At 50.9% G+C, this 22,756-nt stretch overlaps 1 protein-coding gene across 6 annotated transcripts in view; it reads right to left on the reverse strand.

Annotated features, from left to right (window-relative positions):
• Positions 1 to 269: 269 nt before the first annotated feature.
• Positions 270 to 22,756, reverse strand: part of RILPL1 (Rab interacting lysosomal protein like 1) — a 44,146-nt gene continuing 21,659 nt past the window's right edge. The window contains exons 3-9 of one of the 6 annotated variants that reach the window (XM_060121635.1): positions 22,034 to 22,152; positions 21,147 to 21,368; positions 11,396 to 11,568; positions 9,392 to 9,484; positions 3,140 to 3,227; positions 2,842 to 2,865; positions 1,012 to 1,116 (exon numbers count right to left, since the gene is read on the reverse strand). In XM_060121635.1, coding sequence (XP_059977618.1) covers positions 2,863 to 2,865; positions 3,140 to 3,227; positions 9,392 to 9,484; positions 11,396 to 11,568; positions 21,147 to 21,368; positions 22,034 to 22,152 — 698 coding nt within the window. In that variant the 3' untranslated portion in view covers positions 1,012 to 1,116; positions 2,842 to 2,862. Of the gene's footprint in view, positions 1,117 to 2,841; positions 2,866 to 3,139; positions 3,228 to 9,391; positions 9,485 to 11,395; positions 11,569 to 21,146; positions 21,369 to 22,033; positions 22,153 to 22,756 lie in introns of all 6 variants that reach the window. The other 5 variants (XM_060121636.1, XM_060121632.1, XM_060121634.1 and 2 more) reach the window with 5 other exon arrangements.

Here is a 22,756-nt window from a genome sequence, read left to right on the forward strand (position 1 = left end):
CCAACTTGCCAGTTGCAGACAGGGCATGTGGCTCTCCGTCTCCACTGCAGCCTCATGAGTCAGCCAGACATTTGGTCCCCAAGCCATCTTTTCACCCACCGCCATTGCTTTGGCAAGTCTACCCTACCCACCATCTGGCATCCCCTAGGGTTCCGCACGTCACACTCAATCCGCTTTGGGACATTTGTCTTTTTCGCAGGGGACTAAGTATTTGACACGGTGAATGCTGAAACAAGATGCCAAGAAAAAAAGAATCCACACAAGAAATGTTGCAATGTCTCATCCTCAGCAACTTTGTTTGGTTAGTACTGCATAACTCACAGCAGATTCCAAGGCACTGGCCTTGAACATTGCTACATGCTCTAGGCATTATCAGTAACAAGGTGCAATAGAGAACCACAGGCTCTTGCAAACTTGTCTCCAGTTTCTGGGCAGGAGGACTGTCCTCCCTATTTTCTGTTTGCTTTGTGCCTAAGCTGGGCCAGCTCATCCTGTGACTTTGGAAGCCCTGCCTGTCTAGTCGATGCGTCCTATATATTATGCTACCACCATGACAATGTCATGAACGTAACTAATGAAAACCTACCACTTCCCTGCCTCCCATTTAAGTATGACAAATGTGATCATAAAACCTCTACACAAATAATTTCATACAAAGCAAGTCAAACAGCAGTTATAGCGGCATGTGATGTATCTGGCGAAGCTTGCGTTACTGAAGTTAATGCAAAAGTCAGCTTCCGCGCGTGGTCTTATTAAATATATATCCTAAGGGATCAGAGTCATCTATTAGAAACGGTGATAGCCCTGGTATAAATAAACGTTTCTTTAGAGTTTGGCATCAGTTTTTTGACGTGCTCCCTCAAAGCAGACAGTTTGTTGGAGGGATCAGGTTTGAGGGTGTGACACCCAAGGCGGCCAGGTTCTGTTGCAGGCGCTGGTGGTTCAGGTCCAAGGACAGAGGCGGGTCACGGTCACAGGTGCTGCAGGGCCTCCTGTCCTTGTTCCGTGTAACCGTCGTCACGGTGGCAGTTGGCCCACTGGCCAAAGGACTCGTGGATGCGCACGTTTCTCTGCGTGTTGACCAGACGCTTCTTATCTCGGGAGAAGAAGCTAAACCTTTGAGAAAGGAAGGAAAGAAATAAGAGGCTGCCCTTGGCCATGCACGTCACAGTTTTTGCAATGCCAGCAGCAAACGTGAGGGAGCAAATCAACTCGAGGTGTGAAAGAAAAAGTTCGGGGTGCGGGTCAGAAAGCAGCAGGGCATTCTGCGTGTCATTGTCACAGTACCTTGGAGGTGACACAGTGTGAGCAGGGTGTGCACATAGGTGATGTATCTCCCGCCTTAAGCACTACTGAGGATTTCTTCTCATGACCAGTGGAAATAAAAAGCTACTGGAAACATACATTATGGGTTTCTTTACCTTAATGATGCACAGAAAGAAATACTTGAAAGCCATATGGTACGTAAGACGATTCGGATGTAAAGAGATGAATATTTTAAATTCAAGTAATTATTTCATGTGGATTGGGAAACTAGGTAAGTAGCACATCAAAGCCCAAATTTCATGGATATTACTACAGCTTAGGATGAGGGGAAAGCAGGTATTTAAGAAAAATGAGGCAATTAAAATATGTATTAAGGAATAGCATACACGGTTCTCTGATTAGATGAACATTATGAATATAGTATGTGAATGAAATTTGGGAAATATTAATTTGGACAAGTGACAAGAACTGATTTAATGGTGATTAAAACTGATTTAGTTTAAGGGTGAAAGCCTTTAGAAGTTATCACAGTAACTATCTACATAGCAACAGCTAAAGTAGACCAAGAGGTTTTTTCAAAACAGCTGTGACTATTGGTCATTGATCAATCTGAGTGAACCATCTGATTGACGCCTAAAAGATGAACCTAGAAATCTCAGGCCAAAAGCTGATAATGTGGCCCATTTAAAACAAAGTCAGCTTAAACTCCACCTAAACGGAGACTAGGACCCTGGCCGGTAGACCTGAGTTGGCCTATTTTGAGTGTTTCCCCAAAGCCCTCTCTAAGCTGCCAGCGGTCCTTCTGTACTCTCCGCCTCTAATTAAAGATTCTTTCTATTTTTACCAAGTTCCCCTACTCCTGAATTTTGGTTTCTGAACTTGGTAAGAAATATAGTAGCTCTGTTATGTTTTCCAGGGGCAGGAATAGGAAGGAACCCCTGAAGAAGTCAAAGCTTCAGATCAACTATTTTTAGTTCCCTCTGTCCGTTTACCTATTTGTTTTTTGGTTTGTTTTTGTTTTTTAGTGCTGTGGCCTATGGAGTTCAGTTTTAATCACATCTGAGTGAAAATGATTTTCCTATTCTGTGGTTACTGGATCCTACAATAACTTCCTAGCAGGAATAAAGTGGTCTTTCATTGCAAAGCTGGGGCAAGCCAAGTTTGTCTAGAGAAATTCTCCCTACCAGCTAAAGTCTCTTTTTTTCTGCAACCAATACGTGTACTGGCAAATGAAGGCATTCTTCTCATTCTGGGTTATTCGTGAGCTCTTTCCATAGGGCAATCAAAGCAATTAGCTGGTCAGAAAGACAGCAGCGCTCATCACTGTTACATATCATGTCTACATGATTCAAGCAGGAAAGCCACTTGCCACTTCCTGTCCAAGGGGACACAGAAAGAATCAAGACAAAAGTCTCCTCCTCTGCTTTTCCTGTTTTAACAAGATCAAATGGCTTGCTGACTATGGCTTGGCAAAACAAAGCGGTTTAGAAAGCCAGGGTGTGAAGATCAGAAACACAGCGTTAGTGTCACTTGGGGGAGCGCGGGGATGGGTCATGGTGGGCATTGATTACTGACCCGTCACTTAAAGGACCTTCTTTACTGGATCATGGACAAGGTGGTTTTAGAATGGAAACAGAAAAGACAGAAAGAATTATTGGTGACAGAGCCGAGAATTCCGAGGCTTCACTCGTGCATATGCAGCGTCATGAGCCGCACGTTTGAAATCGCACTCCACACCCACTTCAAATGGGAACACGCAGGTGACGGCCATGCAGCTGAAGGGGCCAGAGGAGACAGGCCAGCCCCAGCAGTAGCTGCAGCAGACATTCCAAAGGCACAGCTCAAAAGGAAACCAGAAAAATGCAGTGCCTACGAGGGACACAAGTCGTCGGACAGGCTGCAGTGTGGGGTCATCTATTATCAGTCCGGCTGCTACCATGGGCATTATGGCTGTAAACATCCTGGTTAGAAAAGTACAGATAGACACAGAGAAGATAAAAACAGGGGCGGCATGAAAAAGAAACACACTCCACAGACAGGTCAGCCGAAGGGTTTGCTTATGGTTGATGTGGAATTATGGCCCCCCGTGCCCCCCATTCATAGTTGGAAAAGCCCTAACTCCCAGGAGCTCAGAATGTCCCTTATTTATTTATTTATTGAATGTCACCTTATTTAGAAAGAGAATCCTTGTAGATGTAACTAGTTTTGGTGAGGTCATACCGGAGTGGGGCGGCCCTAATCCAATACAACTGGTGTCCTTATAAAAGGGGGAAATTTGGACACGGACACGCACACAGGAAGAAGGCCATTTGAAGGTGGAGGCAGAGATTGGGGTGATGCTTCTACAAGTGAACAAAGGCCAAAGATTGTCAGCAAACCACTAGAAGCTCGGAGAGAGGCATGGAGCAGATTCTCCCTCATGGCCCTCGGAAGGAATTGACACTGCCAACACCTTGATCTTGGACTTGTAGCTTCTAGGAACTGTGAGGCTATACATCTCTATTGTTTTTTGTATTTTTTTGGCCGTGCCACTTGGCTTGTGGGATCTTAGTTCCCTGACCAGGGATTGAACCCGGGCCCTCGGCAGTGAAAGCGTGGAGTCCTAACCACTGGACCGCCAGGGAAGTCCCTATCTCTGTTGTTTAAGCCAACTCAGTTTTTGGTACAACAGCCCTAGCAAACGGATACAGCGTGTGACAACCACGTAGGGAAGACAGGGTGGCCTCAAGGGCTGAAAACGCAGGCCCGGGTGTGGGGAAGGAAGTGTCAAAACCTGCCGTGGGATTACTCTTGGGTGTCTTCCAGCACGTCTCCCCCAGCTGCCATGAGCTGCAGGCTATGTGCCCTGAAGGCAGCCAGGGGAGACCCAGGAGAGAAGGTGAGGCAGCCAGGATAGGCCGGGCAGGAGACAGCCTGCATCGTCACCCGCCTGGTAAGTCAGAGCTGACAGTGAGTGCTCGTCGGTTCCTAGTCTGGCAAGGAAAACGAAGAAGAAACTCCAACCAAGCCTCCAGAACTGATTTTGAACAGCTCTGATTTCTCTTTTTTTTTTTAAGAGCTTGGCTGAGAAAAGATATAATTATCTCAAATGAGGTTTGAGAATTCTCTGCGTCTGGACCACCTTTGACGCAACTTCACAGACTAGCTGGGTGTTGGCACCTTGGCAAAACTACCTGGATGGCTTCTCAGAGACAACGAGAAGGGGTTCCATTTGCTAAATGAATGGGCCCAATCCCCAGGGGCCAGGCTAGCGGGTACCATTAGCTTTCCAGGGGCTCTAAGCCACAAGGTACTGCACCCAGCTCTACCAGGACCCCTCTCTAGCATAACAGGGAGCCCCCAAAGACAAAGTTGTTGTTTGGGGGATGGCCCCAGATGTGTGGGGCGGGTATTTTGCCTGGACAGATGTTTGCCCACTGGAAAGTGCTGGACTTCCTTTGGGGCCCAATCAGGGGCCAAACTGATGCACCAGGGCCTTGGGACACCTGGGGTGTTCCTTCTCTGTGCGTCTCGCTGGGATCATGGAACGGACGACCCTCTTCCCTCTCTATTCCAGGTGCCTTGCTGCAGGAGCCGCCTGCTCTAGAGGGACAGCCACTTCCGTGAAAAAAGACTGGCTTGTTTTGGGCAAAAGTTGTCTCCTGGATACGATGTAGCTGGTTTCAAACTCCCCTGAGCCCCTGCCACCACCCCGCCCTGCGACAAATTATTTCTGGAAGACTCAAACCAAATGAAGTTCTAACAGTGGCATTTCAGGCAGTGTGATGGGCGGCTGTAAAGAAGCTATTTCTGGGCTGCAGTGAGCAGGGTGGTGGGTAGGGGGACAGGGAGAGAATGCCCTGCTGTTGCTACCGTCGGGTACTTGGGTGGCTGCCTGCTCGAGGCCAACCTTTCCAGTATGTGAGGCCAGTTGTTCTGATGGCAGCTTCCCTGGCTGTGCCTCTGCGCCCCCGCCAGCTGCCTGCCTCTCAGGTCAGCCCCCGCCCCTGCTCAGCAGCGAGCAGCTGTGTGTGTACCTGTCAGCCCGGGATTGAGAGCCGGGCACCACACAGAGGGGGCTCTGGTGCCTGGTGTCCACTGGGGATGAGGCGGGAGCCACTCAGGCGCTCCCTCGTGACCTGCCCAGCCAGTGCCAACCCAGACTGGCCAGCAGCTGCTCAGTCACAAGCTATTCTTGGAAGGTTTTCTGGGCACACTGTCTTGACAGGCGGCAGAAGTTTCTGGTTCCCTTGACCAGTTCAGCCCAGAAATGTAGACTCTGGTGGCTCTGGCTGGTGGTGCATTTGAGAGATAAGGGAACTGGGCAGCCAGCCCACAGCTGGTGACTCGGGAAATGCGGTGAGGAAAAGGGGGGTGGGGAGGCCGAACGAGACAGCTGGGGCAAGCACTGTCTTGTCTTGGCCAGGAGGCAATCAAAAGGCATGGGTTCCAATCCCGACTTCGATCCATCCAGCAAGGTGATTGCAGTGAAGTCAGTGGGCTTCCCTGGGCCCCAGTTTCCTCATCTGAGAAATGGGGCTAATCCCAGCTCTGAATCTCTGACAGGGTGGAAGGTACCCTAGTTCAAGTGCTCCAAGCCGGTGAAGCCCTTTCGAACCTCCATGGTAGCTACTGCTTACTTACTGGAGGGTGGGGAAAGGTGGTCGAGGGCGAGAAGCTGAGCTGGAGCACAGCTGTGAGCTGCACTAAAGAGGCTGTGTGACTGATACTCCATAAAAGCAAGGACAAAGGGACCAGACAGACCCAGACGGGTGCCCGAGAGTGAAGGATGGGGAGGGAGACAGGCATGGAACCGTCTTAAGAACTGTCATTCCCTTGCCCCGGTCCCCAGGGAAGATCCATCCCTGCCCCAGGCTCTGAGCTCCTGGCCACACTGATGCAGCTTCCGGTCAGTGGCCGAGGTGGACAAAGTGACCAGTGTCCTGTCTGGGCTGGTCAAAAGCCTTTGTGCCATCTGGATCTTCCACTTATCCCCTACAAGGCCGGGGCGGCCATGGGACTGGCCACCTGCACCCCGTGGACGAGAGATTCTGAATTCTCTCTCCCTCTCTGTCTCTGACTCCCAGATTCCATCTGCTTCTCCTGCTGGGCTCAGAGCCCCAGGTCTTGCTGAGCAACCAGAGGCCAAACTGAAGGGGAGAAGGGTTTGAGAACAGGGCCCCAGGGTCCTTTCTGGAACAATCTGGAAAAGAGGACCAGACACCACAGCCTACTCGTGTGTGGGTAGAAGAACTAGTGGGAAAAACATTGTTGGTTAATTCTGACAACTTTCCTCTGGATTTTACCCAGTTTGAGATTTGCAAAAACCAACTCTTAAGTACCTGTTTTAGAGAAAGGGGGCTGGAGTGGAAAACTAGAAAGTCAGAACATCCTCGCTTCAGAAGGAAGTCTTAGAATTACATATGACTTGGAATTACAGTGCCAGAGATGCTGTAAACGCAGCACTTGGAGCAGAGATGCTAGCAACGGCTGATTGTTAAAGGGAAGGAACTGCTGAAAGAAGAAGATAGATGCTGGTCTCTTGGTCTCACCCCTCCCTTAGCTAAGGGAGGAACTGTGTGGGCTCATGAACTTATTCTCAATTTCCCCAGGTTTCAACCCAAAGCATTTAAGGTCACTTCTGCTCATCCTTACATGCAAGTGGGGCTGGTGGACAGATCAGGGTCTAAGCGAAGTCAATCCCATTTCTTAGCAAGCACTGGATGTGAAACCCTAACCAAGGATACTGAGTACATCATAGAATTGAGACCAAAGGGCTCCCTCTCCCCCAGGATGAGGCTACAGTGGACGCCGGTTACTTCCGTCTGCTCAGCAAACTGATCTTGCTTGGGGTCTGTCCTTCCCCAAATCCCTGTCCATGGGAACTGGATAGAGTTAAAGCTACTCTAAGTTTCAGGCGTGAGAATGAGACCCAGACCAGACCTATGGATGCACTGCCCTGTGGGGTGATCATGTGACCCAGTCAGAGCCAAGGAGACTCAATTCTGTGACTTCTGTGGGAGATTCTCTCCTCCCACTGGAGTTTCAGACAAGAAAGCAGAAGCCTGAGCTGATGGCGGCCATACTGCCACCCTGAGGGGACAGCACGCCCAAGAATACAGCCCACAGAAAGGAAAACAGGTTGAGGCAGACGGAACCAGGCAGAGCCCTGAGAACAAGACCTGGGTCCAGCTGAGCCTGAAGCCAGGATGACCTGAAAATCTCTCGTTGCTTGGCCAACAGTTTTTCTTTCTTTAAATTACTTTGAGTTGCGTTTCAAGTGCCAGTGGGAGATTACAAACTAATACGTGGCCACCATGGTGTTGGGACCCAGAGGAAGCCTATCTGATTCCAAGCTTCACCCCCAGGAAATATTTATCCCTAACCAGAACTGGGGACCACAGCCCCTCCCAAATCCAGCGGATCCGCTTGACCGAGGGCCAAGCAAACAAGCAACGTGAAGCTGGCAGGAGAGGCTTGGAAAGGAGCCGCGTGTTAATCCACACACTCCAGAGGGCGGCTAGCCTTTCCCAGGGCCCGGTATCTGAACAAGTCGCCCCTCTCTAAGAGCAGAGGGTCCAGCAGTTACACACATTTTGCGTTCCCTTCCTATCCCCCAACACCGTGGATCACGTCAATTCACAGGACAAGAAGTAGCCAAGAATTTCCAAACAAAAGTGGAATTTAAAGGTTGAGGCGGGGCTTCCCTGGTGGCGCAGTGGTTGAGAGTCCGTCTGCCGATGCAGGGGACACGGGTTCGTGCCCCGGTCCGGGAAGACCCCACATGCTGCAGAGCGGCTAAGCCCGTGAGCGATGGCCGCTGAGCCTGCGCGTCCGGAGCCTGTGCTCCGTAACGGGAGAGGCCACAACAGTTAGAGGCCCGCGTACCACCAAAAAAAAAAAAAAAAAAAAAAGAAGGGCTGAGGCATCCGAGTAACACCCCAGTTCCTCTCCCCACACACCCCAGTTGGCTTTCCAACCCATGCCACTCGCCTTCACAAAGCTTCTACCAGGGTTTGGGGGGAAGAACCGAAGCCTCTTCTCTAAGAAGGTGCAAGGCTGAGAGTCAGGAAGACCCTCTCAGGGGACAAAATGAGGCCACAAGACAACTGGGAGCAGAAGGCCCTCCTGCAGAGTTTGAAACGTGGGCTCTGGGCCAGGCTGCCTGGGTTGGAACCCTGGCTCTGCCTCTTATTAGCTGTATGACCCTAGGCAGGTGATTGACTTCAGTGCCTCAGTTTCCTTAACTGTAAAATGGGGATGACAGTGCCCTCACCTCACAGGGCTATGGTGAGGACTCAGTGCCATTATCTGCAGGAACGGTACCCGGCAGATAGGTTCTTAGTAGATATTAGGACATAGTAGGATCTTACTAGATGTTAGCACATAGTAGGTTCTTACTAGATATTAGCTAACTAGACCAGAGCTTTAACCCTTTATCTGAAGGGCTACAGGGGTCAACGAACCTAAAACTGTTTGCAAGACTGTATGACTCCACCCTCACACACCCCCCACCCCCACCGCCGCTGAAAGGGTCTGCAAACTCTCATTCAAATCTCAAAGGAGTCTTTTGACGCAAGGACTCCGAAGTAGCTTTAAGTCTAGTGGAGGGCTAGGACTAGGCCGCGCTTTCTCTTGTGTGTCCCCCACAGCCACCAGGGCCCAGTGCTGCTTGTATTATGCACCAATGAATACTTAATGGAGAGACAGATGGACAGGTGAAGTCATCACAGAAAAGCATATATGGGGTGGACCCGCGGCCATTCAGACACCTCGGAGCTGGGGTTTCAAGGCCTTAAGATGCGTGAACCTTTCCCACCATGCAGTATTTGCTGTCCTCAAAGACATGCCCCGACTGACACACTCAAGCAAGCCCAGGCCCCAGCCCTTTCCCACCCCCTAGGCCTTCCCCAAACCTCTCTGCCCAGGGACCCCCCGCAAGGAGGAACTCAGCCTTCAATGTACAGAGGTGACTCTGCAGTCAAGGGCCAGGCTCAGCGTGCCCCGGGCGTAGGCCGAGCCCCGCGGGAGGTGGTTAGTAACAAGCCCAGCCCTGGAGCAGGTGCCCAGGAGAAGTGAGAGGCCGTGTGAGCCGCCAGCTCAGCCGCGAGCGAGCAGCCCCAGACGCCGGGAGCGCAGCACTTACAGTCGCTTGATCCCAGACTCCGGCTGGGGGGACATTCTCGGGTGGGTGACGGGTGGAGGTTGGGGTATTCGATTTTCCTCTTCTATTTCTTCACTGGAAGGAGTTGAGAGGTGTGAGATAAGAGTCAAAAATTCCGTGAGAGCTGGAATATTCTCTCTGATGGTCTGGGAGGGCATGTACTTTTTCAGGGAGTGAAAATAAGGGACCCAGGAGGACAGCAACGGTGGCCTTTGCCCCATAGGCTCTCTGCCTCGGGGGCTGGCCTCTGGAATGGCCAGTTAAGAGGAAGGATCAGTCCTGGAGGCAACGGACACAGGTGCCTGCAGGCCCTTTGGCCCAGTTGGTCACATGTGAGAAATTTCAGGAAGGTACCCACATCTCTATTTTAAGTTTACTTTGGAGATTCTAGCCGAAAAGAATGGCTTCCTATTTTCTGTTCTTGCCAAATGCTTCCTTGTCTCCACACCTTTGTGGTTTATTCTGCCTAGAATATACCACCCACAACATCTTCCATACCTGAAACGTACCCCCCTATCCTTCAGGGAAGGCCCAGTTCAAATGCCACCTCCTCCATGAAGCCTTCCTGATTTCCGCCCCATTCCCAAGCCAGAAGTGATTTCTCTCTTCTTTGAACAGCCAGTGCACACACTGTCATAAACCTTTCTTATGTGGCAGACTCACAGTGGGTTTTCAATAAAAATGTGTGGCACTGTATTTTCTCTGATGTCTTATCTTCCCTACTGGGGCAGGGACCACATCTGGTGCCTCTGTCCTTCCTTCCAGCTTTCCATTCAACAGGTAGCTGTTGTGCGTCTACTCTGAGCTAAGCTGCATCCTAAGTGCAGGGAACTTAGTCATGAACAAGACAAATAAGGTTTCTGGTCTCATGTTGTTGCAGTCTAATGCGGAAACAGACAATAAAACAAGCATGTTCATAAACAGGATAATGTGAGACGATGAAAAGAGCCATGAAGAAAGTAAAACTGGGTAAAGTGATAGACAGCGACTAGAACAGAGCGCTCCTTTGGAGGGTTGTTGATGGAGAAGGAAGGCCTCTCTCAGGAGGTGACATCTGACCCGAACCCTGAATGACCAGGAGCCAACCATGGGAAGAACCAAGGGGAATGTTTTCCCAGCTGCAAGAGCAGCATGTGCAAAGGTCTTGAGGTAGAACCGAGCGTGGTGTGTTTTGAGGAACCGATAGCAGGGTAGTGTGTACAAAGCGGAACAAGTGTGAGGTGGCATGGTACTAGATGGTGCTCTAAGCCAGGTGCAGTGCTGTCCACAGAACTTTCCACGAGGATGGAAATATTCTATATCTTCATTGTTCAATACAGTGGCCACTAGCCACACGTGTCAGTGGAACGCTTGAAATGTGCCGAGTGCAACTGAGGAACTGAATTTTACATTTTACTTAAGTTTAACTCATTTAAATTTAAATAGCCACATGTGGCTAGTGGCTAGTGTATCAGACAGTGTGGCTCTAATATGTACAAGGAGTTCATTGGCCACGGATGGACTAAATGATCAAATATTAGGCTCTATCGCTCCACCATCTCTTATCTCTAATTCCAAAATCCAAAAGGCTCTAAAAACCAAAATTCGTTTTGTTTTCTTTTATTTTTGGTCATTCACTTGGTGGCAAAACCTGAAATGAAATCTCGTGAGGCTGTTTATAGTCTTTATTTATCCCATTTAGTAGGAATGTTCGTATCTTTTGCTGCAAAAATATTCACGTGTTTGATTTTGGGAGAGCTGCCCCAGAGCTCGCTGGCAGTATAAGGTAATAAGGTAATACAGTATACATAATATTCTTTTCTAACAGGAGTGCACCTGAGCCCGAGTTTCAGAAAGGAATTATGAGTCGGTATGTATGTGCTTCAGGCCAGAGATGGTCCCCACAACGAATACAGATGCAATCCTTGTCTTCCAGGTGTGAATTTGTCCCCAGACTCTGCACAACCTCAGAAAGGAGCCAGCCTGGGAGCTCCCAGGGGCACTCACCTCTTATAGTATGCCAGTTCCTCCTGCAACAAAAACACTTTGGACTTGAGCTCGTTCCTCTCGTGCAGCACGTCCCGCAGTTCCTGCAGTGTGAACCGGGGGCGGTTGGGGTCCTTGAGATCCATGGCCACCTTCTCTGCCTCGGAGACACACCCGTCTCCACCCAGCTCCATCTGGAGGAGGGCAGAGATGCTGCTAATGAATTCCTGGCCGCCGCCACCAGCACCCACTCCGCATCCTGCCGGAGCCCGAATTTCCCACCCTCCCAGGGCCTGAGCAGCTTGCTGAGGACGCTATTTTAAGAACTCGAGGGTGGCCTCTGCTCATGTTCTGTGCAGTCAGCATCCCTCGGGAGACCAAAGCCAGCGGCCACCTGCGCATTGTTTGACTTCTCGATAGCCAGACCTGCAGTCCTGGCGCCTCCCCACCTGACCCAGGGTTTTATGACAAATAACATGAAAAGGTGTCCGAGGAGAAGAAACCGTGTACTATCCAATGCTGCCACCCTCTTCAATCTGCCTGCTTTCCCTTTCCCGTGTTCTTGACTCATTTTCTAGCCAAGTGCATTGCTAATTTGGCCAAAGTTGTTGGAATCAGAGCCAATGCGCAATTCTCTATTTCTTTTCATTTGATATTAAGTCATATACAGTTTTCCATTTGTTACTGGCCTTCTGGTCAAGCCTGCTCCTCCCCAGTGGCTGTGAGCATCTTTTCACTGGAGTTTGGTGGAAGCCCTGGTTGGGGCGGGGGGGTGGGTAACATCGCAGCCAATGTTCACACGCAGGGCATTTCTTTCTTTTCCACACAGGTCACACAGATGGATCCTAGCCTGTTAAATCACCCTTCTCCACACCCAAATCCCATCCTCCTGCCCTCTTCCACAGCAAGGAGCTTTTTAAAAAAATCTGTGATAAAATTCGCTTGACATAAAATTTCCACTTTCAAATGCGCAATGCAGTGGGTGGTGTTTAGGACATTCACAGTGCTGTGCAACTACCACCTCTACCTAGTTCCAAAACACTTTCCAGAGGAAACTCCACACCCATTAGCAGTCACTCCCCATCCACCCCTCCCCGCCCCCCCTCCCCCCCCCCGCAAGCCCCTGGCAACCACCATCTGCTTTCCATCTCTATGGATCTGCCTTTTCTGGACATTTCCTAGAAATGGAATCATATGATATGTGGCTTTTTGTGTCTGGCTTCTTTCACTCAGCATCATGTTTTCAAGGTTCATCCACATTGTAGCCTGTGTCAGTACTTCATTCCTCTTCACGGCTGAATAATATTCCACTGTGTGAAGAGACATTTTATTTATCCTTTTATCCACTGATGGACATTTGGGTTGTTTCCACCTTTTGGCTATTGGGAACAATGCTACCATGAACATCTGTGTATGAAGGTTTGTTTGAACACCTGTTTTCAGTTCTCTGGGGTACACACCTAGGAGTGGAACTGGTGGGTCATATGGTGACTCTATGTTTAACTTTTGGAGGAACTGCCAGTTTTCCACAGTGGCCGCCCCATTTTACATTCTTGCTAGCGGTGTAGGAGGGGTTTGACATTCTCCACATCCTTGCCAACATTTTTTTCTTTTTTGATAGCAAGGAAGTTTTTGCAAGCTTTCCAAGTCAGCTGGCCAAATCTGCAGGTGGCCCACACTCTCCAGGCAGTGTACTATTCCTGACACCCTTGAGCTGCCAATGTCTCGTGATCGTCTAGAAGGAGTGGACAAAAGCTTAGGACAACAGTGGGAAAGCTCTGGAACAGGGGAAGGAGGGACTGAAATACAGAACTGCCCCCCGCCCCCACCCAAAAAAAAATCCCACAGAAGCACAAGGAGAAAGGGACTCCCACCTAGACGGGCCAGGATGCTGAGGGACTCCAGAAGACAGAGCTGAGAGGCCTCCCATCCTGGGAGAGTCAGGGACGTGCTGTTCTGGGAAAGGACACTTGAAAGGAGACACCTCCCACCAGGGCAGATCAGGTGACAGAAGAGCCACCCGGCAGGTCAGCAGCTGAGCAGCAGGCAGCAGGGGAGGCACCTCGTGGCAGCAGGAAACTGAAACGTGACACACGCCGCCCCCTCAGACCGGCTGGGCATCAGAGTGGGGCCTCTTTCCACCCACGAACTTGGGGAGGAAATGGTGGAGGATTTAACTTCCCGAGAAGGCACTCTAAGGCATCTGCTGATGCCACACCTTCAGGGGGCTGTGTCCTCAGGGTGCGTCTTCAGTGTTTGACTCCCTCTGCAGAGCCTTGGGGGCTGCTCCTCGGACCACCTGATGGCCACACATTCAGATGGTGCCCCTACCCAAGCTTCCTAGTGCAAATGCCTAGTATACAGCAGGCACTCACTAATGCCAGTTCCCTTCTCTTCCTCTGCCCAGGTTAATCACAGAGCATCCGCAGATGTCTAGTTTTTTTCTTTTTTTGCAGTACGCGGGCCTCTCACTATTGTGGCCTCTCCCGTTGCGGAGCACAGGCTCCGGACACGCAGCCTCAGCGGCCATGGCTCACGGGCCCAGCCGCTCCGTGGCATGTGGGATCTTCCCGGACCGGGGCACGAACCCGTGTCCCCTGCATCGGCAGGCGGACTCTCAACCACTGCGCCACCAGGGAAGCCCGGATGTCTAGTATTTACTTAACATTACTGGGCATCAACTTTCTGCCTGCTGGTCACTGAGCTAATGAGACAAATAGGACAGTTGGTGGTGGAGGAAAGATACACACAAATTTACAAGGTAATATAATTAAAGAGGTACAGGCTCCGAGAAGGATCACGGAAGACGTTACTGCAGATGTGGTCTCTGTGCATGGGGTCTTGACGAATGTGTAGGAGTTCACCAAGAACTCTGGGCCCACCCTGGCGGGGGAACCCTCCCCCATTTTGTTTGGCCTTCACTGTGTTCTAAAACTCTTTTGAATTAGTTGCCAATGGTTTTAGATCAGGAGGTTTCACACTGAAGTTTGGGTCTGGGGCTTCCTTTTGGGAAAAAAATTGGAAGACTGGGTCCCACTGGGTCCACATGGCAGCACTGGGCTGGTAACTGCATAGCAGCTGCTCCCTTTTACATGCTATTTCTATGGCTGCCCACTGCCCTCCCCTTTTTCCTTCCCTGCCTGTGGACTCCATAGGTGCTGGCGGCTGCAGACTCTAATCTCAGGCTCACACACTCCCTCCAGCCCCTCCCTCCCTAAACAACTCAGGCCCTGACATTCATTGGGCAAGTCCCCTGACTTTCGGCCTCTCTGGGAAGGGCTGGCTGAAGGGTCCACACGCCCCTCACTTTCCAAGGGGACTTTGGGCAAGCTGCTTGCTCCTCCCTGGGCCCTCGTTTCCCCATCTAGCCCTCAAAAACCCAATAAGGACTTCCGTGGCGGTCCAGTGGTTAAGACTCCATGCTGCCAATGCAGGGGGCGCAGGTTCGATCCCTGGTCGGGGAACTAAGATCCCACATGCCGTGCAGCGTGGACCAAAAAAAAAAAAACAAACAAAAAAACCCAATAATATTTCTAAGGGCCCTTCCCACCCTGACATCCGGGGATTCCTATGAACACAGGCTTTCAAGGCGCAGCAGTTCCCATGGGTTGACATCACCCAGGACATCAAAGGGCTTCCTTAGAACCTGAGTTCTTTTCCTCTGGACAGCTTTTTTTTTTTTTTTGGCTGTGCCGAGCGGCTTGTGGGATCTTAGCTCCCTGACCAGGAATCAAACCCGTGCCCCCTGCAGTGGAAGCGTGGAGTCTTAACCACTGGACCACCAGGGAAGTCCCAGGGACAGCTCTTCTATCAGAGAAGCAACCTGATTCCCTTATAGCTTGGGGGATTCCCAGACAGGTTTGCAAAAAAAGTCCTGTCTTCCGGGACCATTGCCTGCAAGTGCAGAAGAGGGTAAGCTTGGGGGTCCAGCTCTTCGGAGACCAGCACAGGCACTGATGCAGGCCAGTCCTCAAGAGACACAGCAAAGGCTCTTCCCAACACGGCAATCGGGCTAATCAGCAGCGAGCCTTCTAGGCTTATTCCACGAGGGACCACGGAGGTGGCTCGGGTTATCACCGATTGTCTGCTGGTCCCCTGAGGATCTCTGGGCACAGCTTGAGGGAGATGCCCGAGGCCCCAGGTGCTCCCTAGGGAGGCCCCAGAGACCGGCTGACAAGCAATGGGGCCTTGTCATTGGTGGAGGGAGGCGACACCCTCTACCAGGGCTCTCCATCATGAGGCCTGGCCTCCTGGGCACACTCCCCACTGCCTGGGCACAGCAAGGCCACTTCCTGTGCTCTTGAAGGCCACTGAACATACTTCTGAGCAGCCCCTGGGCCAGCAATGGGGAATGACTGTGCTCTGGTCACCCTTGGTAGCTCCAGGCTACCGCGAATGGATTCAGCCTGAAAACCCTGTTTCACAGGCCAGCCACCAGGACCCTATCTGCTTTCCCTGTATACTTAAAAAGGAAAAAACCCTAACTTACTAAGAAATCAGAACTTGTAAGGCAGAGACAGTGACATCAAGGAGGTACTATTAACTTTATAGTTTTCTTATTGATTTTATATAAAGTCTCTTAGACAGGAAGCCAACCTCATTTTCTTAAGGGTCTATATGTCTAACTGTCAAAGGCAGGAAAACCGTCAGTTAAAATATGAGAAGCTGGATGAACTAGAAAACATGCTGAGTGAGAAGGCAGTCAGGATCGCCTGTTGTATGATTCCATTTCCATTTTGGACATTTCCGGACATTTTTGAAATGTCCAAAAGAGGCAAATCCAGAGACGGAAAGTAGATTAGTGGCTGCCAGGGCTGGGGGGAGACGGAGATGGGGATTGAGTGCTCATGTGGACGGCATAGCTTTCTGGGGTGATGGAAACGTTCTAGATAGTGGTGACGATCTCACCATATAGTGAATATACTAACAATCACTGACTTGGGGACTTCCCTGGTGGTCCAGCGGTTAAGATTCCGCCCTTCTAATGCAGGGGGCGTGGGTTCGATCCCTGGTCAGGGAACTGAGATCTGACAGGCCCTGCGGCGCGGCCAAAAAATGAAGAAACTACACAAAACGAAAACCAACCAAACACACAAAAGAACACTGACTTGTACACGTTAAATGGTTGGATTGTATAGTCTGTGAATTACGTCTCAATAAATTCCACCTCAATAAATATGTGATAAAAATATACAAAGAGTCTTGCCTACCGGAGATCACACTGAAATGACAGCGATGCATCTCAGAAAGAATCGTATGAATCAAGAGGCAACGGTAAGAACGGATTCCTACCCCAGCTCTGGATCCCTCCATAGCTCCCACCTTCCCTCACCAACCTGGTGCCAGGACTAACCGCAACCCCGGCCACACCCTGCACGTTCTCTAGTCTGGATCATGCTGTTCGTCCTGCCTGGCATGGCCTGCCCCACATTCTATCCCTGGACATCCTACCCATCCCACAAGACCCATCTCAAGGCCCTGAAGAGCTGCACTGCCCTCTCCTCTCCACTCAGAATTCACTGTGTCCTCCTCTGATCCCACCACCCTCCATCCCTGCCACACTAACTTTCAGACCGACTGAATCAAGTCACGTTCATGTCACTCATTTGTCAGATAGGAAACTGACCATCAGAGAGATGGACAGGCCCCAAGTCACATGGCAGCAGGTGATGAACGCCACTCAGCTCCAAGGGATGCCATCAAACCCCGCAAAGACGCCCTGGGTTTGGGAACAGACGCTGCGAAGAAGCTCAGTGGGTCAGTCATAACTGCTACCGGATTTTACTCCCCTGTTTCTGTCCCACCCCCATCGTGCCAGAAAGGAAACTGCAACCGACCGGCAGCCGTGCCGTGGAGGTGTGAAACGTCCTTGTCCTAAAGAGACCTGGCGCGGGGCTCAGAGCCTTGTGGCTGGGGTGATGTCCTCAGGACCCAGGTTTGGACCAGGCCCCCCCTGCCCAGCCGGAGACAGGCCTGAGCTCTTGTGGGGCTCAGGAGGTTGGAAGGGGTACCCAGGGCAGGCTGGGGGGTGTGTGACGGCCCCAAGCTTCTCCCCCTGGCGCCTTCTCTCCATCCCCCTGCTATAGATTTGGTCCAGCCCTCACCTCTCTTGCCGGGACTACTGCAAAAGGTTCCCGACAGCCACGTCTGCCACCAGCTCCTTGTTCAAACTCTCCTCCATAAGCTCAGAGCTGATCCTGTCACTCCCCTGCAGAAACCCTGCGAAAGAATCCACATCCCTCACTGCTCAGCGTTTTTTGTGTGTGGCATTCTCAGCCCCGACTCTCTGGCATGGACGATTAACATCTGTCGTCTCCGATTGGTCTGCATCCATTCCCACACATCTCTGGGCTGAGTCATTGCAATGTTCCTCTGGAGAAACTTCCCTTTCCCACTCTCTGTGAGTGTGGCTTAGATGGGTGCCGTCTCCATGTGGCTCAGGAATGGACGACATGCCTATCCTAACCTCAGACCACAAAGACTGATTCAGTGGTGGGCTAATGAGAGGCTCCCTGAGACTCTTGCTGAGAATCTGGGAAAGAAGCAATTTCTTTCTGCTGGGGTTGCAAAGCTGGCTGAGTACCAGGGGCCACTATATGGCAAGAGGCTGCTTGAGAATGACAACAACACAGAGGAAAGCAAAGCTGAGAGAAGGTCTGAAACAAATTCCTGACAGCATCATTTGGGCACCTGGAACCAGCTATACCTGAAGCCATCATTAACTCAAAGCTTTTAGTTATTCAGTCGAAAATTCCTTAAAAAAAAAAAATCCTTAAACCATTTTAACTTAGGCTTCTGTCACTTTTAGCCAAAAGCAGACTCTAACCCCTCCCTTTTAAGGCTTTCCTCCATTACCTCCCTATCTGTAACCCGGAGGTTCTTGTCCTTCCAAGAACCTAGAAGTGTATGGCCTGAATTCACAAGACACTTAATGACTGTGCTCGGACGAGAGCCAACCTGATGGTAAGCTCCTCTGTCTAACCTCCCCCACCTGTAACCCAAGAGACCAGCACAGTGCCTGCAAACCAGAAACAGTCAATAAATATTTGTTGGAACAAATGGCAAGCGCGGAGCTTTCCTGTGACGGTTCATTATACTCTTCTGAAACGGCACCTCCATCTTCTACACCTACCTGTCAAAATCTTAGCGTTATTATCGCTGACATCCAGCTGAAGCAAGAGCTGGTCCGTGAAGCTCCACGCCACCCCCATCGGGATTAACCGCACTACCTCTGTGTTCCTGGCACATTCTGGGGGCACATCTACGTGGGAGACACCTCTGGCGCCCCGTGTCACATCCTGGGCCCACCTGGGTTTTGCTGCAGCTGCGGTGCAGTTCCGTCCATGTGGACAGGGGCCCACCTCAAGCACACACTGTGTGTCTTTCCATTTCTGCTCCACAAGTTCTGCCCAGGAGTGCTGGGGAGATGACACCTCCGGGGGCCACTCTTAGCTAATTGGGGACAGGCATTTGTGGATAACTGTTCTAAGCCTTTCTTCTACAGAAAGACAGTTCCGGGAGGTGTTCTATGGTGCTTCTCAGAGGTCCCAGCGGGACTGAGCTCCCACTGTGACCTCAATGACACACCCTCAAATTCCCTTTTCCTCCTTCCCTCACTTCTCTGGTCTTTGGGATCACCTCACAAATTAACCTCCTGCCCAGAGTCCTTTTCTCAAGCTCGCTTCAAGGGAACCCAGACTAAGACAACCTCTTACCGCTAAGACAACCCCCTTCCACCTTAAGTGTGGCTGCTGGTCTCCAAGTCTATCTCCTGCACTGGGCTGTGAGCTGCCTGAACCTCCACAGCACTCAGCGCATTGCCTGCAGATAAAAAAGCAGACTTCTCTCTGCAGCTTACCTGGCCTGCATCACTGGCCCCTGCCGACCTCTCTGACCTTATTCAGACCCTCTCCCTCATCGTCAGCTTGCACAACAGGCACCCTTGCCTTCTTATACTTTCCTGACTGCACTGCAATTTCTCCTGCCTCAGGGCCTTTGCACATGCCACTCCCCCGCTTCACCTAGTTTACTTTCACTCATTCTTTCGATCACCTCCTTGAGGAAGCCTTTTTGACTCCCCCAGACTATCATGGTAATAATACCAACAGCTAACACTTTAAATGAACTAACTCACTTAATTCTCAGAACACCAATCTGGGGGTAAGTATTGTTATTAGTATTCCCATTTTAGAGATGAGAAAACTGAGGTGCAAAGAGGCTAAATAATTTATCCAAAGACACGGAGGCAGTAAGGAACCGAGGCAGACTGGCTCTAGAGCCCACACAGTTAGTTATGCACTCCGGACCCTCCCTCAGTTATGGGACCTTCTGGCACCATCCCTCTCCTTTAGCATGAATCACCGTTTTAAAAAAAAATCGAGATACAATTCACTTACCATAAGATCCACTTTTTTTTTTTTTTTTTTAATTGGATGTGCCACGCAGCTTGTGGGATCTTAGTTCCCCAACCAGGGATCGCACCCATGCCCCCTGCAGTAGGAGCATGAAGTCCTAACCACTGGACCACCAGGGAATTCCCAAGATCCACTCTTTTAAAGTATAAAATTCAGAGAGGGACTTCCCTGGTGGCGCAGTGATTAAGAATCCGCCTGCCAATGTAGGTGACACGGGTTCGAGCCCTGGTCCGGGAAGACCACACATGCCACGAAGCAACTAAGCCCGTGTGCCACATCTACTGAGCTTGTGCTCTAGAGCCCGTGTGCTGCAACTACTGAGCCCAGGTGCCACATCTACTGAAGCCTGCATGCCTAGAGCCCGTGCTCTGCAACAAGAGACACCACAGCAAGGAGAAGCCCGCACACTGCAACGAAGGGTAGCCCCCGCTCGCCGCAACTAGAGAAAGCTCGTGTATAGCAACGAAGATGCAACGCAGCCAAAAAATAAATAAAAGTTAAAAAAAAAATTAAAGAAATTCAGAGATTTTTAGTACATTCAGAGTTGTGCAACCATCATCACTATCTAATTCCAGAACATTTCCATCACCCTGAAAGAAACCCTGTACCCACCAGAAGTCACTCCCCATACGCTCCTTTCTCCAGTCCCTGCAACCACCAGTCTGCTTTCTGTCTCTATGGATTGGTCTACTCTGGACATTTCCAATAAATGGACTCATACAATATGGGGGCTTTTGTGTCTGGCTACCTTCACTTAGCATGTTTTTGAGGTTCATCCAAATTATAGCATGTCTCAGTATTCCATTCCTTTTTATGACTGAATAATGTTCCACTGTATGCAGAGATCATATTTTGTTTATCCATTCTTCAGTTGATGGACATGTAGATTGTTTCCACCTTTTGGCTGTTGGGAATAGTGTTGCTATGAACATTTGTGTACACGTTTTTATGTGGTCATATATTTTAAGTTTTCTTGTGCATATGCCTAGAATTGGAATTGCTGGGTCACATGGTATATTATGTGATTATTTGACTAATGTCTGTCTCCCATACTGGCTGTAAGCTCCATGTGGACAGGAACCAGTTCTCTATTTTATCCCCCATGCCTGCAACACAGTCAACAATTATTTGAATGAATGAATGGCAGACGCCCAGTAACCACCACCGAGCTGGATACCCTGGGCTAGAATGCTGGGAGTCCTGGGTTCCAGGCTCAGCCCTGCCTCTGCCCAGCTGTGTGTCTTCTAGCCAGCAGCTGGCCCTCCCTCGGCCTCCTAGTTCTCTCAAGTGTAATGAGGAAAAAGCAAGGCAGCCTGGCCCCCCTCGAGCCAGCCTGCAGAAGCCAGCTTCCCACTCACCACAGGCTCCTCCTCTCCGTTCTGGCTGAGTTCGCCCTGCAGCCTCTCTCTCAGCTTCCCGAGCTCCGCCCGCAGGCTGCCCATCTCCTGCTCCTTGGTTTGCAGATCTGCCTCCAGTTCTACCTTCTGTTCGATCAAGGCCTTCCCCTGGGCCTCCACCACTGTGACACGGTGCCGGAGGTCGTGGTTGATCTTCATCAGCCGGGTCTGCTGCTGCTGCAGCTGTAGAGAGATGAAGGCTATTGGATAGGGCCGCCACATCCAGTAGCGCATGTTGTGTACTGCACAAGAGCAAACCATCTACAGGCGTGCCATTCATACTGTAGATGCCTTGATTTGTTTGAAATTTGTTCACGTTCTTACAACTCTGTTGATGCCAGAGATGGGCCATGTGTATATTTACTATGATAATTTTATGGTAGATGGAAGATAAGTGTCTTGTTAGTATATTATGACAATTTCCCAGCAGAGGGAAGTAACATGCCTTGAGAAAGGGGCATCTTTTTCTAATTTAGGCAGAGACACCGTATAGGTTCCCGGAGCAGCCTGGACCATGCTGGGGCATGAAGGGGATGGGCTGGAGGAAGCCTCAGAGTCAGAGCAGAGGCTGACCGGGCCCTGGGACCTCCTCAGTGTGTGGAAAGAGTCAGGTCACTGGGCAGTGCCACGTTCCCTCCTACTGCTCCAGTGAAGACTCGGCCGAGGGTCCTCCGCACGGCAACTGTTTCAGGGCTGGGCCTCTCAAGCCGTAAGCAGGATCCCCACCCCACGGAGCCCATGGAGTGAGACTGACGGGGAGAAGGGGCGCTTCCTGAGGGGAGGATCCCGTCTCTTGCTGGTACCCACTGGCCGGGAGGGCGGACACAGGGCCGGGGCTCAGCACTTACAGCCTCGACATCCTCGTTCTTCAGCCCGAGCTCCCGATCCTTGGCACGGATCTCGTCGCGCTGTTTGTCCACCACCTCCTTCAGCTTCTTCATCACCTGCCGCTCCCGCTCCGACATGCCTGGGGTGGGGTGAGAGGGACCCGTGGGTGTGTCCACCTCCCTCCGCTGCTTAAACCATCCGGCGGCTCCCCATCGAGATGAACCTGCCCCCCACCTGCTCCTGGACTCACCTCTGCTCGTCTGCCCCTCCCCAGCGCCTGCTTTCTGCCCCTCCACCCTTCCCCTGCTCATCCCCACCGCAGGGCATTTGCTGTTTCCAGCTTCCGCAAGTCCCTTCCTACCAACCTCCCCCCGGCTGGCTCCCCTTGATTCTCAAGCCTCAGCTCAAAGTCACCTCCTCACAGAGGCCTCTCCTTCCCTGACCACCCCCCGCCAAGTAGCCCCCTCCTCCCACCTCATCCATCCCCTCACTTTTTACAATGGCTAAGTGTCTGGTACATCCTTTCATCTAATGAAAGATGATACTGCATAGTGATTCAGAGGGTCGGCTCTGGAGATCAAACACTGGTTCTCCCATTTATTAATTGTGTGGCGTTGGGCTACCCAACCTGTGCCTCAGTTTCCACATCTCTAAAATGGGAATAACAGTACCTACCCCATAGGGCTGCTGCGAGGATTGCTCTTGTTAATACACATGAAGCCAATATTGAAGAAGATGTCTGG

The sequence above is a fragment of the Lagenorhynchus albirostris genome, chromosome 14, assembly GCF_949774975.1.
Source record: "Lagenorhynchus albirostris chromosome 14, mLagAlb1.1, whole genome shotgun sequence".
NCBI classification, from domain to species: domain Eukaryota; kingdom Metazoa; phylum Chordata; class Mammalia; order Artiodactyla; family Delphinidae; genus Lagenorhynchus; species Lagenorhynchus albirostris.